This window comes from Taudactylus pleione, unplaced genomic scaffold, assembly GCF_031769625.1.
Source record: "Taudactylus pleione unplaced genomic scaffold, aTauple2 ptg000828l, whole genome shotgun sequence".
Taxonomy (NCBI): domain Eukaryota; kingdom Metazoa; phylum Chordata; class Amphibia; order Anura; family Myobatrachidae; genus Taudactylus; species Taudactylus pleione.
In genome coordinates, this window is record NW_028285230.1 from 219816 (window position 1) to 237554 (window position 17739).

General features: G+C 45.4%; 1 protein-coding gene across 1 annotated transcript in view; it reads left to right on the plus strand.

Moving 5' to 3' along the window:
- The window catches only part of TERB1 (telomere repeat binding bouquet formation protein 1), a 140256-nt gene that overhangs the window by 117077 nt on the left and 5440 nt on the right, over positions 1-17739 (plus strand). The window contains exons 19-20 of the mRNA XM_088458351.1: positions 13951-14025; positions 15906-15988. Of these exons, the coding sequence (XP_088314477.1) occupies positions 13951-14025; positions 15906-15988 (158 nt within the window). The remainder of the gene's footprint in view (positions 1-13950; positions 14026-15905; positions 15989-17739) is intronic.

Sequence of the window (17739 nt, forward strand, 5' to 3'; positions counted from 1 at the left end):
GTCCAGGTTAAGGTTATCCTACTCTGGTGCTGGCAGTGCCAACTCCCCGCACCCAACATTCTCCTCTTGTGGAGCTGGAGCTGTATCTTTATGGCTCCTAATCACTTACAGACCTACTACCAGGTCAATGTTCATTATAGTGTAAGGCCAGGCACTCTGCACAGTGTTACAGATAATTACCTTATTCTATACTGGTACTGTCACCATGAGGTGGAACTGAGCTGCTGCTGCCCTTACACAGCATTTCATAGACAGTGCCGTGTGTAGCTGCTAAGAATCAAATCTGATTGCTTAAGTTCGACTTCCTATGCCCATGTTAATAGCAAGTCCTTCATGGCATATGAGAATGCATAATTGGGTATAAGTAGAGAACCTCTTTTCTTCAAACTTAATTTGACAGCTACCACGCCCCCCAACCACGCCCCTAACCCTTCCCCTGACGCTCCCAGTTTTCCTACCCTTTTGATAGTTTTTGATATAAATTTTATATTAATTTGATATCAAATTAATATTAACTTTATATCAATTTGATATCAAATTAATATTAACTTTATATCATTTTTATATAAATTTTATTTGAAGTTGATATGATATATACTTTATATAAATTTTATATAAAATTAATTTCATTGAAATAATGTGTTGTTAGACAAATATGAACAATCGGTATAATTTGAATATAACAATAAATGTAAAAAAACAGCAATCTTTTTTCAAGCAGTCTGCTATGCCTATAAACAAAAGATCCAGCGTGTTACACCGCACAGCTAACCGAAAAGAAGCAGATGAAAAAGGCGTATTACACTGTATTAAACCCCAGTAGTTATAGCAGTGTTGATAAATATTATAAGGCAAATAAATAAAGGTGCATTTAAAAGGTCAGATATAAAAAAATGGCTACAAAAACAAGATACATATACATTACATAAACCAGCTAGGAAAAACTATAAAAGGAATATGATCTGCATATCGGATATATATCTGCAATGGCAATGTGACTTGGTCTCGCTCATAGACCTTGCGAAGTACAATGATGGGTTTAAGTATATATTAACCATTATCAATATATTCAGTAAGAGAGTGTGGGCTGTAAGCCTAATGACTAAGAACGCTGTAACAGTCGCTAATGCTTTTGAAAAAATATTCCAGCAGGGTTGCGTACCAAAGAAGCTGCAAACTGATTGCGGTAAAGAGTTTGTAAACAAAATCCTAAAAAAGTGTTAGAAAAATACGATATACATCATTTCACAACCAATAATTATGTGAAATCAGCTTTTATAGAACGCTTCAATAGGACTTTAAAAACATGGATGTGGCGCTATTTCACAGCGCAGAATACTTACAGATATATAGATGTTTTACAGGACTTCATATTCAGCTGTAATAACACGTACCATAGAACGATTAAGTGTACACCGTGTGAAGTGAATGCCGGTAACGCATTGAGTATTTTCAAGACGATGTACGGTGATTACTTTGAAACTAATAAAATACAGCCGCGTTTACCCGTCAGGAACGTGTACGCATCTCCAAATATAAGGATATTTCTACTTCAGGGTCCATAGGGGGTCCACAGGGTTGACCTTGGGGTATAGCTGGATCTGGATCCACGGGCACCACGCAGTTAAAGCTTTCACTGCTCCCAGGATGCACTTGGGTCCGTCCTCCTCTATACCCCGCCCCCGGCCACAGGCACCTCAGTTTTAGTTGCTGCCCGGCCGGAGTCGGGTCACCCTGTTGCAGTGGGGCTGTTTTTAGCAGCCCCTAAGCTTTATTTTTGAAGATAGAAGATTTTATTTTATTTTTTACTCTTCAGAGCGGCAGCATCAGACTGTCCAGCTGGACGTCCACGCTGCCGCTCCAACAACCCCGCTGGCGCTGCGACGCCAGTACTGATCTAGGGATCGCAGCGAGACCCCGGAGTCAGTACTAGCGTGGCTCCGGGACCTCCCACTGACTGCTGCCGGGCTCACGGGGTTTCAGGTAAGCCGCGTGTAGCGCTGTCAGCGCTGCACGCGGGGGAAATGCAGTCTCTAGCCGCCGGTCTCTGGGGACAGACCGGCGGCGCTAGTAGCGGCGGCGGGCTCCCCCCTCTGCAGGCATACCCCGCGCGTCCGCTGGACCACCAGGGAATAATGGCTGGAGGGGAACCAGCGTCCCTGGGGTTAATTACTAGCCAGGGGAGGCAGCCTTCCCTGGTTTAGCGGCTCCTCCCCTCAGCTCAGCGCACCTTCTCTCACGTGTGCTGGCGTTGCTGAGCTGTTCTTCATGCGGCCACTCCTCCTCAGAGCTCTCCGGCGGCCATCTTCAAGGCTGTAACGCAGACTCCCAGGCGGTGCATGGACCGGTCCCCCTGGGTACCTCTCCTCTGCAAAGGGACAGTGTACGCAGCGCTATAGCCCTCCCAGACACTGAATCTGGGAGGTTGATTGTAGCGGAAGGTGCGGTGAGTCAAATCCTTACTGCATTGTATGTGACTTTTGCTAGTGCTGCTGCCTGTGACTTATTTCTAACTTACTGTCAGCTTGTACCTATCCCTTTCCTTTTCCATACGGCCCGACAGGTGTGTGGGGGAAGGGCTTTTTTCTGTGGACCTCGCTTGTATAAATCAAGTATTTGCGAGGTCGGTCACATACAGTTGTGTGCTGCACACTTCCATATTGTGGGCTGTTTGTGTTGCATGCTGTGAGTGCGGAGGTGTTTTCACCATATTCCCTCTGGTGATACGTTTTCATTGAGCATTTCTGTATCATGTCTGATGAGGAGACTGAGCTCTCCGGAGCTCCTGTGCTGTTTTCCTGCAGACGCTGTGCTGCTGGAGTTGATAGGGGGGATCTATCTCAGGATGGTCTGTGCGGGCGGTGCCAGCTGGTGCCTGGCCCCTCTGTGCCCCCTATTTCACAGGATCCTCCTTGGGCGATGTTTTCCCAGGTGTTGGCATCTATTGTGGACTGTTTAGCGGTGCCGGCTGCGGTGCCTGTTAGGGCGTTGCCCCAGCCTAACATCCCCCATTCCCCGGGTATTCCGCATTTATTGCAGTCTCCCCCCGGGTCTCAAACCGTGGGTCCTTATGCGGGGGTGCCTGTGTATGTCCAGTCCCCCCCTGTGACTCAGCAGTCGATGGTGCCTTTTCAGGGTTATCCTCATGCTGCGCCTCCACCTTGGGTGGATGTACTCTCCAGCTCTGTGCAGAGTCTGGCGGCCTCATCCTCTGTTTTTGTGTTGCAGAGTGATTTGCCCCCTAAGGCGCCCAAGCGTCAGGTTGTGAGTTCTCTAACAGTGCAGCTGTCGGACTCGGATGTGTCTTCGGATGATGGAGAAGTTCATGAAGACACTGACTCTGATGTCGCGGCCCAGGAGATGGAGACTAAATCTTCCATTAATGTGCCGGCATTGGTTAGGGCGGTGCGCGCTATCCTTCATATAGAGGATGATGCATCGGCCCCTAAATCTAAGTACCCTAACTTTAAAAAAGCTAAGGTTACGTCGAGTGTCTTTCCCTTGTCTGACCAGTTGACGGATCATATGACGGGGGCCTGGCAGTTGCCCAGTAAGAGATTCCAACCACTAAAGAGGTTGGCATCGAATTATCCTTTTCCTGAAGCGCATTGCAGGAAGTGGGAAACTCCACCGGCTGTGGATTCCCACGTCACTCGCTTGATTAAGAGCGCTACGCTCCCATTACCGTCTATTTCCTCTTTGAAGGATCCCACAGACAGGAAGGTCGAGATATGTTTGAAATCCATTTACTCCCTTTCAGGGGCGGTGGCGCGCCCGTCCATGGCCATTTCATGGGTGGCTAAGGCCATTGAGAGCTGGGCTAACGCTTTGGACGATACTTTTCCAGAGGATGTTTCGGAGATCCAGAGAGCGTTAATTGGTCAAATGAGGGATGCCGCTTCCTATGTAGGGGAAGCTTTATTGGATGCTAGTCTGCTGACCTCTAGGGTGTCGGCTGCAGCTGTGTCTGCTCGTCGGTCCTTGTGGCTGAGGTCTTGGCGAGCAGATGCGGACTCTAAAAGGAGTCTGGAGGCATTGCCTTTTAATGGTGAGTTGCTATTTGGTCCGGACTTGGACAAAATAGTGGATACCTTGGCTAAATCCAAGTCGGCCTTCCTTCCTTCGGGTTCAGTGCCGACTAAGGTTCGGAGCTCCGCCTTTCGGTCCTTTCGGGTTCAGGTAAGGCCAAGGGTCAGTCCTTCCCGAGACATTCGGCGACCAAGGCTGCACCCAAGCCCAAGAAGCAGGCATGGAGTGCTCGGCGCCCTTCTTCCAAGCAGGAGGATAAACCTGCTGCCTGATGGGACGGGCCTCTCTCTGGGGGACCCCAGAGTGGGAGGCCGACTTCTCCTATTCGCCCAGTGTTGGCACAATACCACCACGGATGCCTGGGTTCGAGAAGTAGTCTCTCAGGGGTACGATCTGTCTTTTCGGTTCAGGCCGCCCCGCCAGTTTTTCTGTATGAGTCCTTCTCTGGACAAGACCAAAGCTGTCCAGATTCAGGTAGCTATAGAATCCTTGCTACAAGCAGGGGTCCTTGTTCCCGTTCCGCAGCCTCAGCGCGGGACGGGGTACTATTCTACTCTGTTTCTGGTGCAGAAACCAAATGGTTCTCATCGCCCTATCCTGAATTTGAAGTCTCTGAACAAATACCTCAGAGTTCCCAGGTTCAGGATGGAAACGTTACGTTCCATCATTCTGGTGATGGAACCCAGGGATTACATGGTCTCCTTCGATATCCAGGACACCTATCTCCATGTGCCCATAGCCACGGCTACGTGGGTGTTCACCAAGGTGATGGCAGTTATGGCTGCCCACCTTCGTGGTCAGGGTATACGGCTGTTGCCGTACCTGGACGATCTTCTTCTGCTGGCAAGCTCCCCAGAGGTGCTTCTTCGACATCTCCACCTGACCATTGCTTGTTTTCAAGCACACGGGTGGTTGATAAATTGGAAGAAGTCCTCTCTGATCCCATCACAACGGATGGTCCATCTGGGAGCACTTCTGGATTCTGGTCAACAAAGGATTTTCTTGACTCCGGAAACTGTGTCCTCCCTACGACTGAGGATACACAGTTGCCTGAGCAGTGGCAAAGTGTCGGTCCATTCAGTGTCGGCAAAGTGTCGGCATTCGACATGGTGGAATTTGCCCAGTTCCATTCCAGGCCCCTACAGGGGCAGATTCTATCGAAGTGGAACGGGTTACCTCACCGGATCCGATCCCAGATGCTGGTTTTGTCCCCGGAAGTGCGCTGGTCTCTGGCGTGGTGGCTTCAGTCAGCTCATCTCGTCCAGGGTCGCCTCTTTTGGATGCCGGACTGGGTTCTGTTTACGACAGATGCCAGTCTCCGGGGTTGGGAGGCAGTGACCGGCTCGTTGCCACTTCAGGGTCGTTGGTCTGCGGAAGAAGCTCTTCTTCCCATCAACATTCTGGAACTGCGGGCAGTTTATCGGGCCCTGCAGTCGTCCGGTCCCGCTCTTCACGGAAGGGTGGTTCAGGTGCAGTCCGACAACGCCACCACGGTGGCGTATATCAACCACCAAGGTCGGCAGCGATGTTGGAGGTGTCTCGCATCCTTGCTTGGGCGGAGTGTCACATTCCAGCGATCTCGGCAGTCTTCATTCCCGGAGTCCTCAATTGGGAGGCGGACTTCCTCAGCCGTCACGACGTGCATCCCGGGGAATGGTCGCTTCACCCAGAGGTGTTTCAGCTACTCGTGGACAGGTGGGGGCTGCCGGAGCTGGACTTGATGGCCTCCCGTCACAATCACAAGTTGCCCGTTTACGGGTCAAGGACAAGAGACGCAGGCGCCAGTCTGGTAGACGCGCTGTCGGTGAAATGGACGTTTCACCTGGAGTATCTGTTTCCTCCGATATCCTTACTTCCTCGGGTTCTGCGGAAATTCAAGCAGGACGGCGGCACGCTCTTGCTGGTAGCTCCGGCGTGGCCCAGACGTCCTTGGTACTCCGATCTGAGGTGTCTCTCCATCGACGCTCCGTACCTTCTTCCTCAGCGTCGGGACCTGTTGTCTCAAGGGCCCTGCCTTTACCCAGATCTGGGTCGGCTGTCTTTGACGGCGTGGCTCTTGAGACGGCCGTCTTGAGGTCTAGGGGTTTCTCCGGTTCGGTCATTGGTACCATGCTTAGGGCACGCAAGCCTGTCTCCGCACGGATTTACCAAAGGGTGTGGCGCACTTTCAGTGGTGTGAATCCAGAAACTATGATCCTCAGGTGTTCCGGGTTTCCAGAATCTTGGAGTTCCTTGAATCAGGTTTGGACCTCGGCTTACGCCTGGCCTCTCTGAAGGTTCATGTGTCTGCTTTGTCCGTGTGGTTTCAGCGACGGATTGCTACACTACCGGATGTTCACACCTTTTTCCAGGGTGTTCTCCGGATCCAGCCTCCCTTCGTGCCACCTGTGGCTCCTTGGGACTTGGCGGTGGTGCTACGGGTCTTGCAGGGTCCTCCTTTTGAGTCTCTTGAGGTGGTGGACCTCAAGTGGCTGACGTTCAAGACCGTTTTTTCTCCTAGCAATTGCTTCTGTCAGGAGGGTGTCAGAGTTGGGGGAGCTTTCCTGTCGCTCCCCTTTTCTGATTTTTCATCAGGACAGAGCGGTGCTCCGCACTCGTCCTGAGTTTTTGCCCAAAGTGGTCTCAAAGTTCCACATTAATCAGGAACTTGTTGTGCCAGCTTTTCAGTCACCTGATCTTTCAGCTGGTGAGGCTTCCTTAGATGTAGTCCGGGCACTTAGAATCTATGTGGATCGGACTGCTTCGGTTAGGAAGTCGGATTCTTTGTTTGTCCTCTTCGGTTTTCACAAGAGGGGTTGGCCGGCCAACAAGCAAACGTTAGCCCGTTGGCTTCGTTCCGTTATTTGTGAGGCTTATGCACAGGAGGGTTTACCTGTGCCAGCCTCTGTTCAGGCTCATTCCACTCGTTCTGTGGGTCCCTCTTGGGCTGCTAGACGTGGCGCCTCCGCTGTTCAGCTGTGTAAGGCGGCCACTTGGTCTTCCATTCAAACGTTTTTGAGGTTCTATGCGTTTGACACCTTCGCCTCTCAGGATGCATCCTTTGGGCGCCGGGTACTCCTTTCAGCACAGGAGCGTCCCCGCCCTTAGTTGAACTGCTTTGGGACATCCCCAAGGTCAACCCTGTGGAAACCCTATGGACCCTGAAGTAGAAAACAAGAGATATGGTAAGAACTTACCTTTGTTATCTCTGTTTCTACGAAGTCCATAGGGTCCACAGGGCACCCGCCTTGACGCACCTGGCTTCAAATGGGCTGTGTGGCTGGTCACCGGTTTTCCGTCTCCCATTTCTGTGAGTATGGTTTCTTGTGTGTTCCAGTCTTCCTTCTCTCTGTTTAGTCTTCTCCTCCGGCCTTAGCTGCTTACCAACTGAGGTGCCTGTGGCCGGGGGCGGGGTATAGAGGAGGACGGACCCAAGTGCATCCTGGGAGCAGCAAAGCTTTAACTGCGTGGTGCTCGTGGATCCAGATCCAGCTATACCCCAAGGTCAACCCTGTGGACCCTATGGACTTCGTAGAAACAGAGATAACAAAGGTAAGTTCTTACCATATCTCTTGTTATTGCAGAAAGGCTATGAACAGAATTATTTGTCATACAGGCTGTGAACACTAAAGGACTTAAGCTGCTTTATACGTTGACGGATCTGGACGGCGAAGCTATAACAGGCAGTTTTTACCCCGAAGAACTTCAAAGCATACCCAAAAACTATAATAGAATATTCAAAGTGGAAAAGATTTTGAAGAATATGACGGGTAGAGGTAGAAAATAGCGCGTTATTCAAGTGGCGCAGTTACCCCGCAAAATGTAACAGTTGGGTCTCTGCATCAGAGATAAAAGATATATAAACCGCAACACTCTCTAAACAAGGCGAGTGATGGATGACAATTCGTTTTACATAACCTTACCCAGTAATGCAGCAGCAGATACTAATAAGATTTCTAACTACACTACAAAACTTGCAAAGTCGATACACTTAAATAGTGAATGGGAGGTAGCTCTTACACAAATACAATACCCACACACCTGGAATACTTTGGATATACATGATTGTATAATGCAAATAACAAAGTGGGATGGCCCGGATGCGGATGTCACGAAGGTGTGCATTAAACCCTGTTATTATGAAACAATCGATGCGCTACTCGACGTAATCAATGCAGACATTACATGACATAAACTGGAGGGCAGTTTAAAACTATGTTACGAACCACTTGAACGCATCGTATCCTTCGACAGTAAGCCATTGTACCAGCTCACAGCCGGCGCTAAACTGACTAGAATATTGGGTTTACAACCTAAAACTACATTTCTAAAGCCATGCGCTGACATCAACGGGAGACAATATACGTTGTACGTGTACATAGACATTAGCGAACACCAGAGGGTCGTGATAGTTTTGTACCATTGCTACGAGCTGTTGAAATTAAGGGGCGTAACAACGTAATGGTCACAATTCGATACGAGAAGCCCGATTACGTACCTTTGTGCAAAGCAAATTTTTACACGATAGCCGTAGAGATAAAGAACGACCAGAATGAAAGCATAGCATTTAAGTTAAGTTTGGGAAAGCGATCGTAAAACTACACTTTAGACGGTGCAAAAACGAATTTTATTAAGCAGGTAGAATGGTCGCTGTTAAAAATTATGGCGATCCGATGCTCTACGTGCAATATTATAAAACGCAAGACGGCAATAGTTTACCCGGTTTTCACAGCAGCGCTTATATGTACAGCTGCGGTTTGGGCGGTATTGTTCAAAGCCTTTTCAGAAAAGCGGTGCCTCTTTTCCTGAGAGGTCTTGAGTTAGCTAAACCGCATGTAAAGACCGCTGCGCGTAATATCACGAAAGACGTTATCGGACAAGCCACAACGGCCATTGTGAATAAAAGGCATGATATAATTTCTGGCTTGGGGCACACCCTTTAGAAATAAAAACCGGAGATGACACAACTTAAACTAGAAGAGAAAACTGAAGCACGGAGTTGGTGACATTTTTAAACAACATGTCTTTCATACACGCCGCCGAGTCCGCTGAATGCGCAAAAGCAGAGCTGATTATAGTTCGGACGCTTTGTCAACAAAGCACACCACAGGCTTATTTTACAAAGATGTGGCTGGAGAACATAACAACAGGGCTATGGACGGCGCGAATACAGGCTTCAGAAAATGCTCAAAAGCATCCGCGCAGGGTCGCACGGTTGAATTACTAGGACCGCTGCACTGCGACCTTTTTCACCAACATAAACTAATTTTAAATGCTGTTGATTTGATGATTAAACTCACCAGAAACAAAGACTCATTCTGCTTAATGTCAGCAGAAGCGAATCCCTTTAAAATACAGATCGTCGCAGCATCCCTGTTTGTGAAAAGAGTGCAGGTCTCAACAGCCGTGTGGATTGGGCACGCACAGGCCCTGCTAAATGCCAACACGAAATACGCAATTGAACGCGTCGGAATGAAAATCTACAGCATACCTGCAGAGTGTTTCATTTAGAAAATGTATTTTTAGGTCAAGTGCCAAAAACAGTCATAGCAGCGTTTGTGGACAACGAAGCAGTTTCAGGAGCCTGTGATCGGAACCCCCTTTGTTTTGAACATAAAAATGTGAGCTTTGCATCCCGTTATCTGGACGGGACGCCGCACCCGGCAAAACCATTCAACCAGACTTTGAACACGGTAATGCCGTACGAGAGTCTATGTCGCTCATACAGATCACAAATAAACAGAAATCAGACACTGGTATACTGATTGACCGCGAAGAGTACCTCGACGGCTACACGCTATTTGTTTTTGATCTGTCTCCAGAGCAGGAGTGCGGGGAACACCTTTCGCTGATAAGAACAGGCCATGTATGCGCCGAATTCCGCTTTGCAGAAGCGCTGGATCGTACAGTCAACATGATAATTTCTGCTCTATTTGATAATATCATTGAGATTAATCAAAGGCGCGATATGTTGTATGATTACCTATAAGTTAAATAATCTATTTAATATTTTAGCAAATATTTTAATGATTATCATTATGATAAAAACCTATGCGTGTGTGAAATGTTGCCTACCGATAAACTGACGCATTACCCCTATGCGTTTGTAATTAATACGCATAGTAGTGGACAGCCTGGCGAACACTGGTTGGCTGTTTATTTTAACGAAGCAGGTTTTTGTTATTTCTTTCATTGTTACGGTCTCTCACCGGACAGTGTCATATTCCCAAAGAATATCATACATTTTTTACATTTTAATTCAAAAATCATTTGTCACCAAAACCGCCGGTTACAAGAATTTTCAAGTGATGTATGCAGTCAATATTATACAGGTTGAGTCTCCCATATACAAATATTTGAAAATACGGAATTTTCCGAAATATGGAATATTTTTAGCATGACTGAGATAGTGAAACCTTTGCTTTTTTATGGTTCAATGTACACAAACTTTGTTTATTAAAGCACAAAATTATCAAACATTTTCTATAAAATTACCTTCAGGCTGTGTGTATAAGGTGTAAATGAAACAAAAATTAATTTCATTTACATACACAAACTTTGTTTGAGCCACAAAATTATTGAAAATATTGTAGAAAATTACCTGCAGGCTGTGTGAAAAGTTTGTTTATAAAACATAAAACATTTTGGTCCCATTCCCAAGATATCTCATTATGGTATGCAAATATTCCAAAATACGGAATATTCCGATATCCAAAATACCCCTGGTCCCAAGCATTTTGGATATGGGGGACTCAACCTGTATATACTTTATATTTTTGATGTGTAAAAACTACAAATATGAGGAAATTCTGTCCCGATTTAGTATTGATACAAAATTTAATGACCGATTAGTTGCAAACTTTGTAAGGCATCTGCCGAAAAGTCATTGTTTGAGCCGTTATATGGATAAATGTGTATAGAAATGTGTCACTTGTAATCATCCCTGATGTATACAGAAATGTGTAACTTGTAATCATCCCTGTGTTTGAAACATTTTATGTACAATGTTTTATAACTATAATAAACAATGGTTTTAACCTTTTTGTTGTTGTGTGATCGTGAGCTTCTTCCAAAAACCCTGATTAGAAACAAAGAACAAAACAGGTCATTCTAAATCTTAAACATATTTTATTGTAACATAAAAAGTATATTTACAGATACACCATTGTTGCAAAATTATAACAATTGTAATCAGCACAACGTTTGAAGTACAATGTTTCATTACTATAATAAACAACAGTTTTTAAACTTTATTACAACACTAATGCTTAAAAACAATATACAATAGAAATAGGTTATAGACTCAACCACAGGGAATCCAGAAACAATTCTACAGTTCTTTTCCTAGGCATTAAGTAACTGTGAGTCGTTGTTAACCCGGGGGAGCTTAAAACATTTAAGTGTCTATTTTAAGAGTTTGTAGCGACGCTGGAGTTGATAAATAGCCACCACCATCGGCATATGTTTCTGCCTAGGTACATCCTATTTGACGCATTACCGACTACAGTGGACGGTATATTAAATTCAGCCATAGCTTGCATAATCTCAGTCCAGCCATTCGGCATTTTACAGCTCGACACGCTATGGCTTTGCGTGATGTTTCTTATTAATCCAGCATGTTGGAGCCCTGTACAGTGTTACCTTTATAAAGAAACTCGCCTTTAGCATTCCAGTTTGTGATGTGTTTAGACCCGGTCATTTTACTCAAAAGTATTTCACAGTCCTCCCTCTACTGGGCATTAGCACCATCCAAAACTTTGTGATAAACATAGTCAGAACCGTCTGACTGACCAGAGTTAGTTGTTTGAGGAACAGTTGGCGTTTCGGGCCTTAAAAGAGTTAAAGTTGACATCTCTCTATCAGACTGCTTACTCAACACTAAATATTTCTACAAAGCGGCAGTGTACCGTTTAGCCTCATCATATTCTGTAGTATGTTTATGATCTCTACATTTAGACCTTGCGTGGCTGTTTTACGTATATCATCGTTACGCGGTTTGGTGCGTAAACGCACCAGATACTTTTTTTCAGCATATTCCATCAACGAATAGTCAGAAGTCCCGTTATTAACGGTATAGCACAACAAGCCAATAGATCTGCTGGACTGTTTAACCAATCGCTTCTTTTTACCAATGGTGCATTTCCTATTACAAAGTGATTTTATACGGTTATGCTTCTTTTTAAGGTAATTCAACTGTCGTTGTGACAGCAGTATATTACTTTTAAGCATGTTGAGGGCAATCTCACAAATGGCTGTCACCAAATAATTTGAAGCCATGGATAAAATAGCATTTCTTTGTGTCGGTGTCGCCTTTGTTAATGGCTTTAAAAGCGCCCAATTACGGCATAAACGTGTAAAATTGTTGCGTTCTCCACATGCGTATACATTGCAGTGTGGATGCGCGAACTAGCTATTGCGATCGGGACTGCGATCGCAGCTCCTACGCAGACCCATCACAGAGTGATTGACAAGAAGTGCCGTTCGTGGGTGGTAATGAGGGGGTGGTCGGCTGAATGCAGGTGTTCCAGTGCGTTTCGCGTTCATAAATTACCCACTGCGATGGCCTACGCAGCCTGAGGCCTGACAGCGTGCGTGGAAGTTAGCAATTTCTGAGTAAGGTCAGACCTTGTGCAAGTGTCGGTGAGGCTATGATGGTACTCAATTGTACCGATGGTTTCGCAGTCTTGCTAAACATTACGGATGTGTGTAAGGTAAAGTGGGCGTCCTTATGTAGTGCTGCGGTGGCATAGCGATCGCAGTGAATTAGCATACTACCGCAGTTGAAATGCGTTTGTAATCGCTGTTGCATTTGCAGTTGCATTCTTTGCTGAATCAGGCCCACAGTTATTCCTAGTTATTTGTATCGTTTACATGTTTATTAGTGTGTACTTAAAACAAAATGCATTGTATCATGTGGTGATAATTTAAATGTAACTTGTCTCATCAATTAATGTACCTTCTACTATTCTGACAATTGTTAATAAATAGCATTTTTTTTGTGCATTGTAAATAAAATAATAAAAAAAGCTAATTTTTTCCCCTCAAGGTATGCAGTTATTATATCGACACCAGTATGTCGACACAAACATTTCAACATGGCCAATTCAGTTTCTCATTAATTTTGCTTCCCAAGTTTCTAAAATAATCCAGACAAAAGTTATGGGTCCATTCACACATTGGCCTTTCATAGATGCCAACCACTGATAATTCCCAGGCACATTCATAGGTGTTACGTTTCTAATTTACAACAATTTCACACTATCCACATTATTACTATTCTTATTCTTCAAATAATTTAACACCTTATTCCTGAAGAGGATATCTTACAATGCAATAGAAATGGATTATAACAAAGTTCAGTACATGTAGCATAATGGTGAGGCAGCATCACTCATGACATACAGCTACCCAGCAAGCGTGAGGACCAACCAGAAGTCGTAATCTTTGTGATTGCGACATCTGATTGGTCCTCACACTAACACCTTCCTTCTGCAGCGTCACAGGGAACCTAAAGGCCTCCCTGGATTCACTAGTCCCAAATTGCTGGGTGTAACTAATGCCGTCCCAAGATGGAATTAGCTAGCAGCAGAAAAATTTGCAATTTGATGCCTGTACTCAGAATAACCACCTCCTGCCTGCTTGCAGGGCCAGTAAATCTATACGCAGACACTGGACTCGGCACTCCCAGAAAATGGGGACGACTGGCAGCATGTCATTCATTTTGCAGCTTGGGGGCACTTTGTGCAATCTTGCAGGACTAGTACGGATCCTGCACATGCGTAGTCCTCCCACCGTGCTGCAGCTGGGGACCCTGCATGCAATCTCCCAGGACTTGCTCTGCACCTGCGCAGTCCGCCCACATCGGGTTTGTGTACAACTCTGAATTAGGCCCTATGTGACTCTATTCCAATTTGCCAAAGTGTCTCTGTCTATAAATTACAGGTATCCTGCTGACTCCTATAAGGAAAGTAATTAATGAGGAAAAGCATCAGAAAAAAGCAGTGTGTTTCTTGCAGAGTAAGTATGGTGATAAATAAACAGAAAATGCGCATGTAACATTATTTAATTATTTTTGTTTTGCACCAAAATATGTTAAAGGTTTCTATTTGATTCTTCTCTGGCTTATTTGACGCTGAGATTAACCTGACTATTGGCCTAATTCAAAGGTGGACGCTATGCCCATGTTTGTGCAGGTGACATATGTTTTTTTATACTGAACATGTGTCTGGGTCGCACTGGGCATGTGTCTGGATTGGTTACCGATGGCAATCACAGTGAAAACTTGGACACAGAGTGATTGACATTCACTGTGCATTTTATGGGAGGTGACGGGTGGTGGCTAGTCAGATGGGCGTGTACACAGTTGCACTTGTCCTGGTGGCTTAGTACCTACAGATATTCTAAGTAACTATAGCAGGGGAGGGGAACCATTTTTCTGCCGAGGGCCATTTTGATATATATAACATTATTCACGGGCTCGGTGCAGGACATGCCCACTCTGTGTGATGTCACACAGTGGTCGGGCCACAATCGCCGGTGATTACAGCAATGCCTGAATCATAGTTAGGATGCTCCGGGGAGCTGTAAGGGCAGCACTGTGACCGTCTGAAGTGTCCTAAGGATGCTCCTGGTGGCACTGCTGCATAGATTCTGGCTGTAGGGTGCCATTCTTTGCACCCTGCTAGCAAGGTGAGGCTAGCAGAAAAAAAGCTTTAAGGGCCAGACCAAATGATTCCGGGGGCCTTATACAGCCCCCGGGCCTGAGTTTCCCCATCCATGAACTATAGGATTGCTCAGAAGATCAATGGTGCGACTGATGATACATCTTTGTGCACAAGCAGAGGATTACAGAGTCAGACAATGGGCATCTCTGTACAAATGACATCAGCTGAGCATTAGCATATACTTGCAGTACCGCTGCACACAAAGATGCAGTCGCAAATCTGAATCAGGTCCTATGTCCCTTTTTTAGTATATTAAACAGAATGTTACCCATACATGCCTACCATTCCCCGTAGACGTAAGCTCACGATTTTTCAGGTAACCCCCCGCACTCCCGGTTAACCCCAGCACTTCTCCCGCATTCTGCCCACTTCTTAGCGAAGTGGGCAGAATAAGGAGATTTTCTTGCAGACCGGCATGTCCGTGAGTAGGGGGTATGACCTAATGACGCGAGGGGGCGGACTTAATGACGCAATCCGATTCGGCGAACTGCTCCCATAAGCATGAAAGCAGGCATCATCCCCCCAGCTCTCAAGTTTCCCCACTCCCCCCCCCCGACTGCTATCAGGCAGTAGTGCCTTTATACTGTGCCCCCCTGTAGTTGTGCCCCTTATGCAGTGCCCCCTGTAGTTGTGCCCCTTATGCAGTGCCCCCTGTATTTGTGTCCCTTATCCAGTGCCCCCTGTATTTGTGCTCCTTATGCAGTGTCCCCTGTATTTGTGCCCCTTATGCAGTGTCCCCTGTAGTTTTGCCCCATATGCAGTGCCCCTTAAAGTAGTGCCCCCAGCCCAGTACTTACCTGACATCTCTGGCTCCCGCTGCTCCAACTAGATCCAGCAGAAGAGCAGTGCAAGCTCCTCACATCGCGGGTGATGTAATGACGTCACCCGCACACTGCATCACTTGGAATGCTGGCATGTGGAGCGATCAGAGGCTTCTTTAGCTTCATAGGCCATCGTTCACAGTTACAGTGGGGGAGCCGCAAGTTACATTACCTTAAACCCCGGTAACTCCTTTTTTGTGTGTGTACGTTGTAAAGGTTCCTTTTGCTAGTGACAGTTCAGTAGATATAATGTAACATATTGTTGTAAAACTGCCAGGAATACTATATGCCTGATACTAATTAAATGATTCTGCAGATGTTTAATGGGAATTTGTTTTGATAATGAATTCAGGTTCAGAGTTGGCACACGACAAAGGACATCCTGGAAAACGTCAAGAAATCGTTAGTAATAAGCTTCATTCTTTGATAGTTCAGGTACAGAAAATATTTTTTAGAATTAGATCTCTGTAGATTACACAGATGGTTATATTGGGTGGTTTTGAAGTGCTGCTTATCTTGCCGTATCCTCAATGATCTTTTACCACAATTTGGACAGATAACCTTTTTTATAAAAGATATTTTAGAATGTAAGTGAAGACCTGTCATCATTGTGAGATAATCAGCTTAAAACACATAACCGTATGTTGCTGCTCTTTCTGTAAATGCCATAAACAGCTACTGATCTTATGACTCTCGCGGTTCTGAGTACAAGGGCGGTATCCAATTAGCAGCGCAAAAGTATCGCTACTAATTGATTGCGCTTGGGCTATCCTATTAGCCCCGAAGTACAGCCCATCGCCGGCACTTATCGTGGATATTTTCTGGGACCTGATGTGTCCCCAAAAAGAATCGACAATAAGAGCCGTTTTTTCACCCCAAAACAGGCGAAAACACATAGGTCTGCGATAGTCCATAAGCGCTGTCCATTAAGGAAGTATCACAGTTTCACTGCTTTACACTCTTGTTTCCAGTCAATGTTCCTCCCTTCTGATTAGCACCATCAACTTATTTAATGGTTCGCACTCACCATGAGTTAGAAATGGAGGTTCATTGAAAGGTATCTTTTCATTTTCACTCTCATTGGTTCCTTTATTTCAATACAGATAATCTTTCTCAGCACTTTTCCATGAATAAGTGGACATGTACTCACCATACACCCCTTGGTTCTTTCACATAAAGGTTTCTTTATATTCAAATACGTCCTCATTTCTCAAGCAGGGACAGTGTTGGTTTCATAAAAACAATTTCTTCATTCACAAAAAACAAAACAAAAAAAAAAAAACATTCATCCAGTATACCAGCCCAAGAGAAACAGCTACAATCCTGAGAAATGAGGCGGATCTCCACGTCCAAACATAACAGGGACGACAGCTGGATAAGATCACTGGAAGATCACATCAAACTTACCAGGTCCACCACCATCTACACATTTCAGACTAATGAGTCCTTCCTCTTGTGAATGAATAAATTATCCGTATTGAAATAAAGGAACCAATGAGAGTGAAAATTAAAAGATACCTTTCAATGAACCTCCATTTCTAACTCATGGTGAGTGCGTACCATAAAATAACTTGATGGTGCTAATCAGAAGGGAGGAACATTGCCTGGAATGAAGAGTGTAAAGCAGTGAAAGGAATGAAGAGTGTAAAGCAGTGAGACTGTGATACTTCCTTAATGGACAGCTCCATGCACGACAAGATTATGCCCTACACCACCGGCATTATGGGAGACTGGGAGGATTTGGGAACAGCAGCACAGTCTGTATATATGGCTCTGCCAGAGTTTGTATGTTATGCCACACAGAGTCCATTCACGTAGTGCTCCTTATACACATTATGCCACACTTTAGCAGTGCCCCATATAAAACATTATGCCATGCAGTAATGCCTTTTACACATTATGCCACGTAGTAATGCCCTTTACACATTATGCCACGCAGTAATGCCCTTTACACATTTTATGCTACACTGTAATGCCCTTTACACATTTTATGCCACACTGTAATGCCCTTTGCACATTTTGCCAGACACCATAATGCCACACACTGTAATGCCATTTACACATTATGTCACACATTGTAATGCCCTTTACAAGTAATGCCACACATTATAATGTCTTTTACACATAATGCCACACATTGTAATGCCATTTACACACTGTAATGCCGTTTACACATAATGCCACAT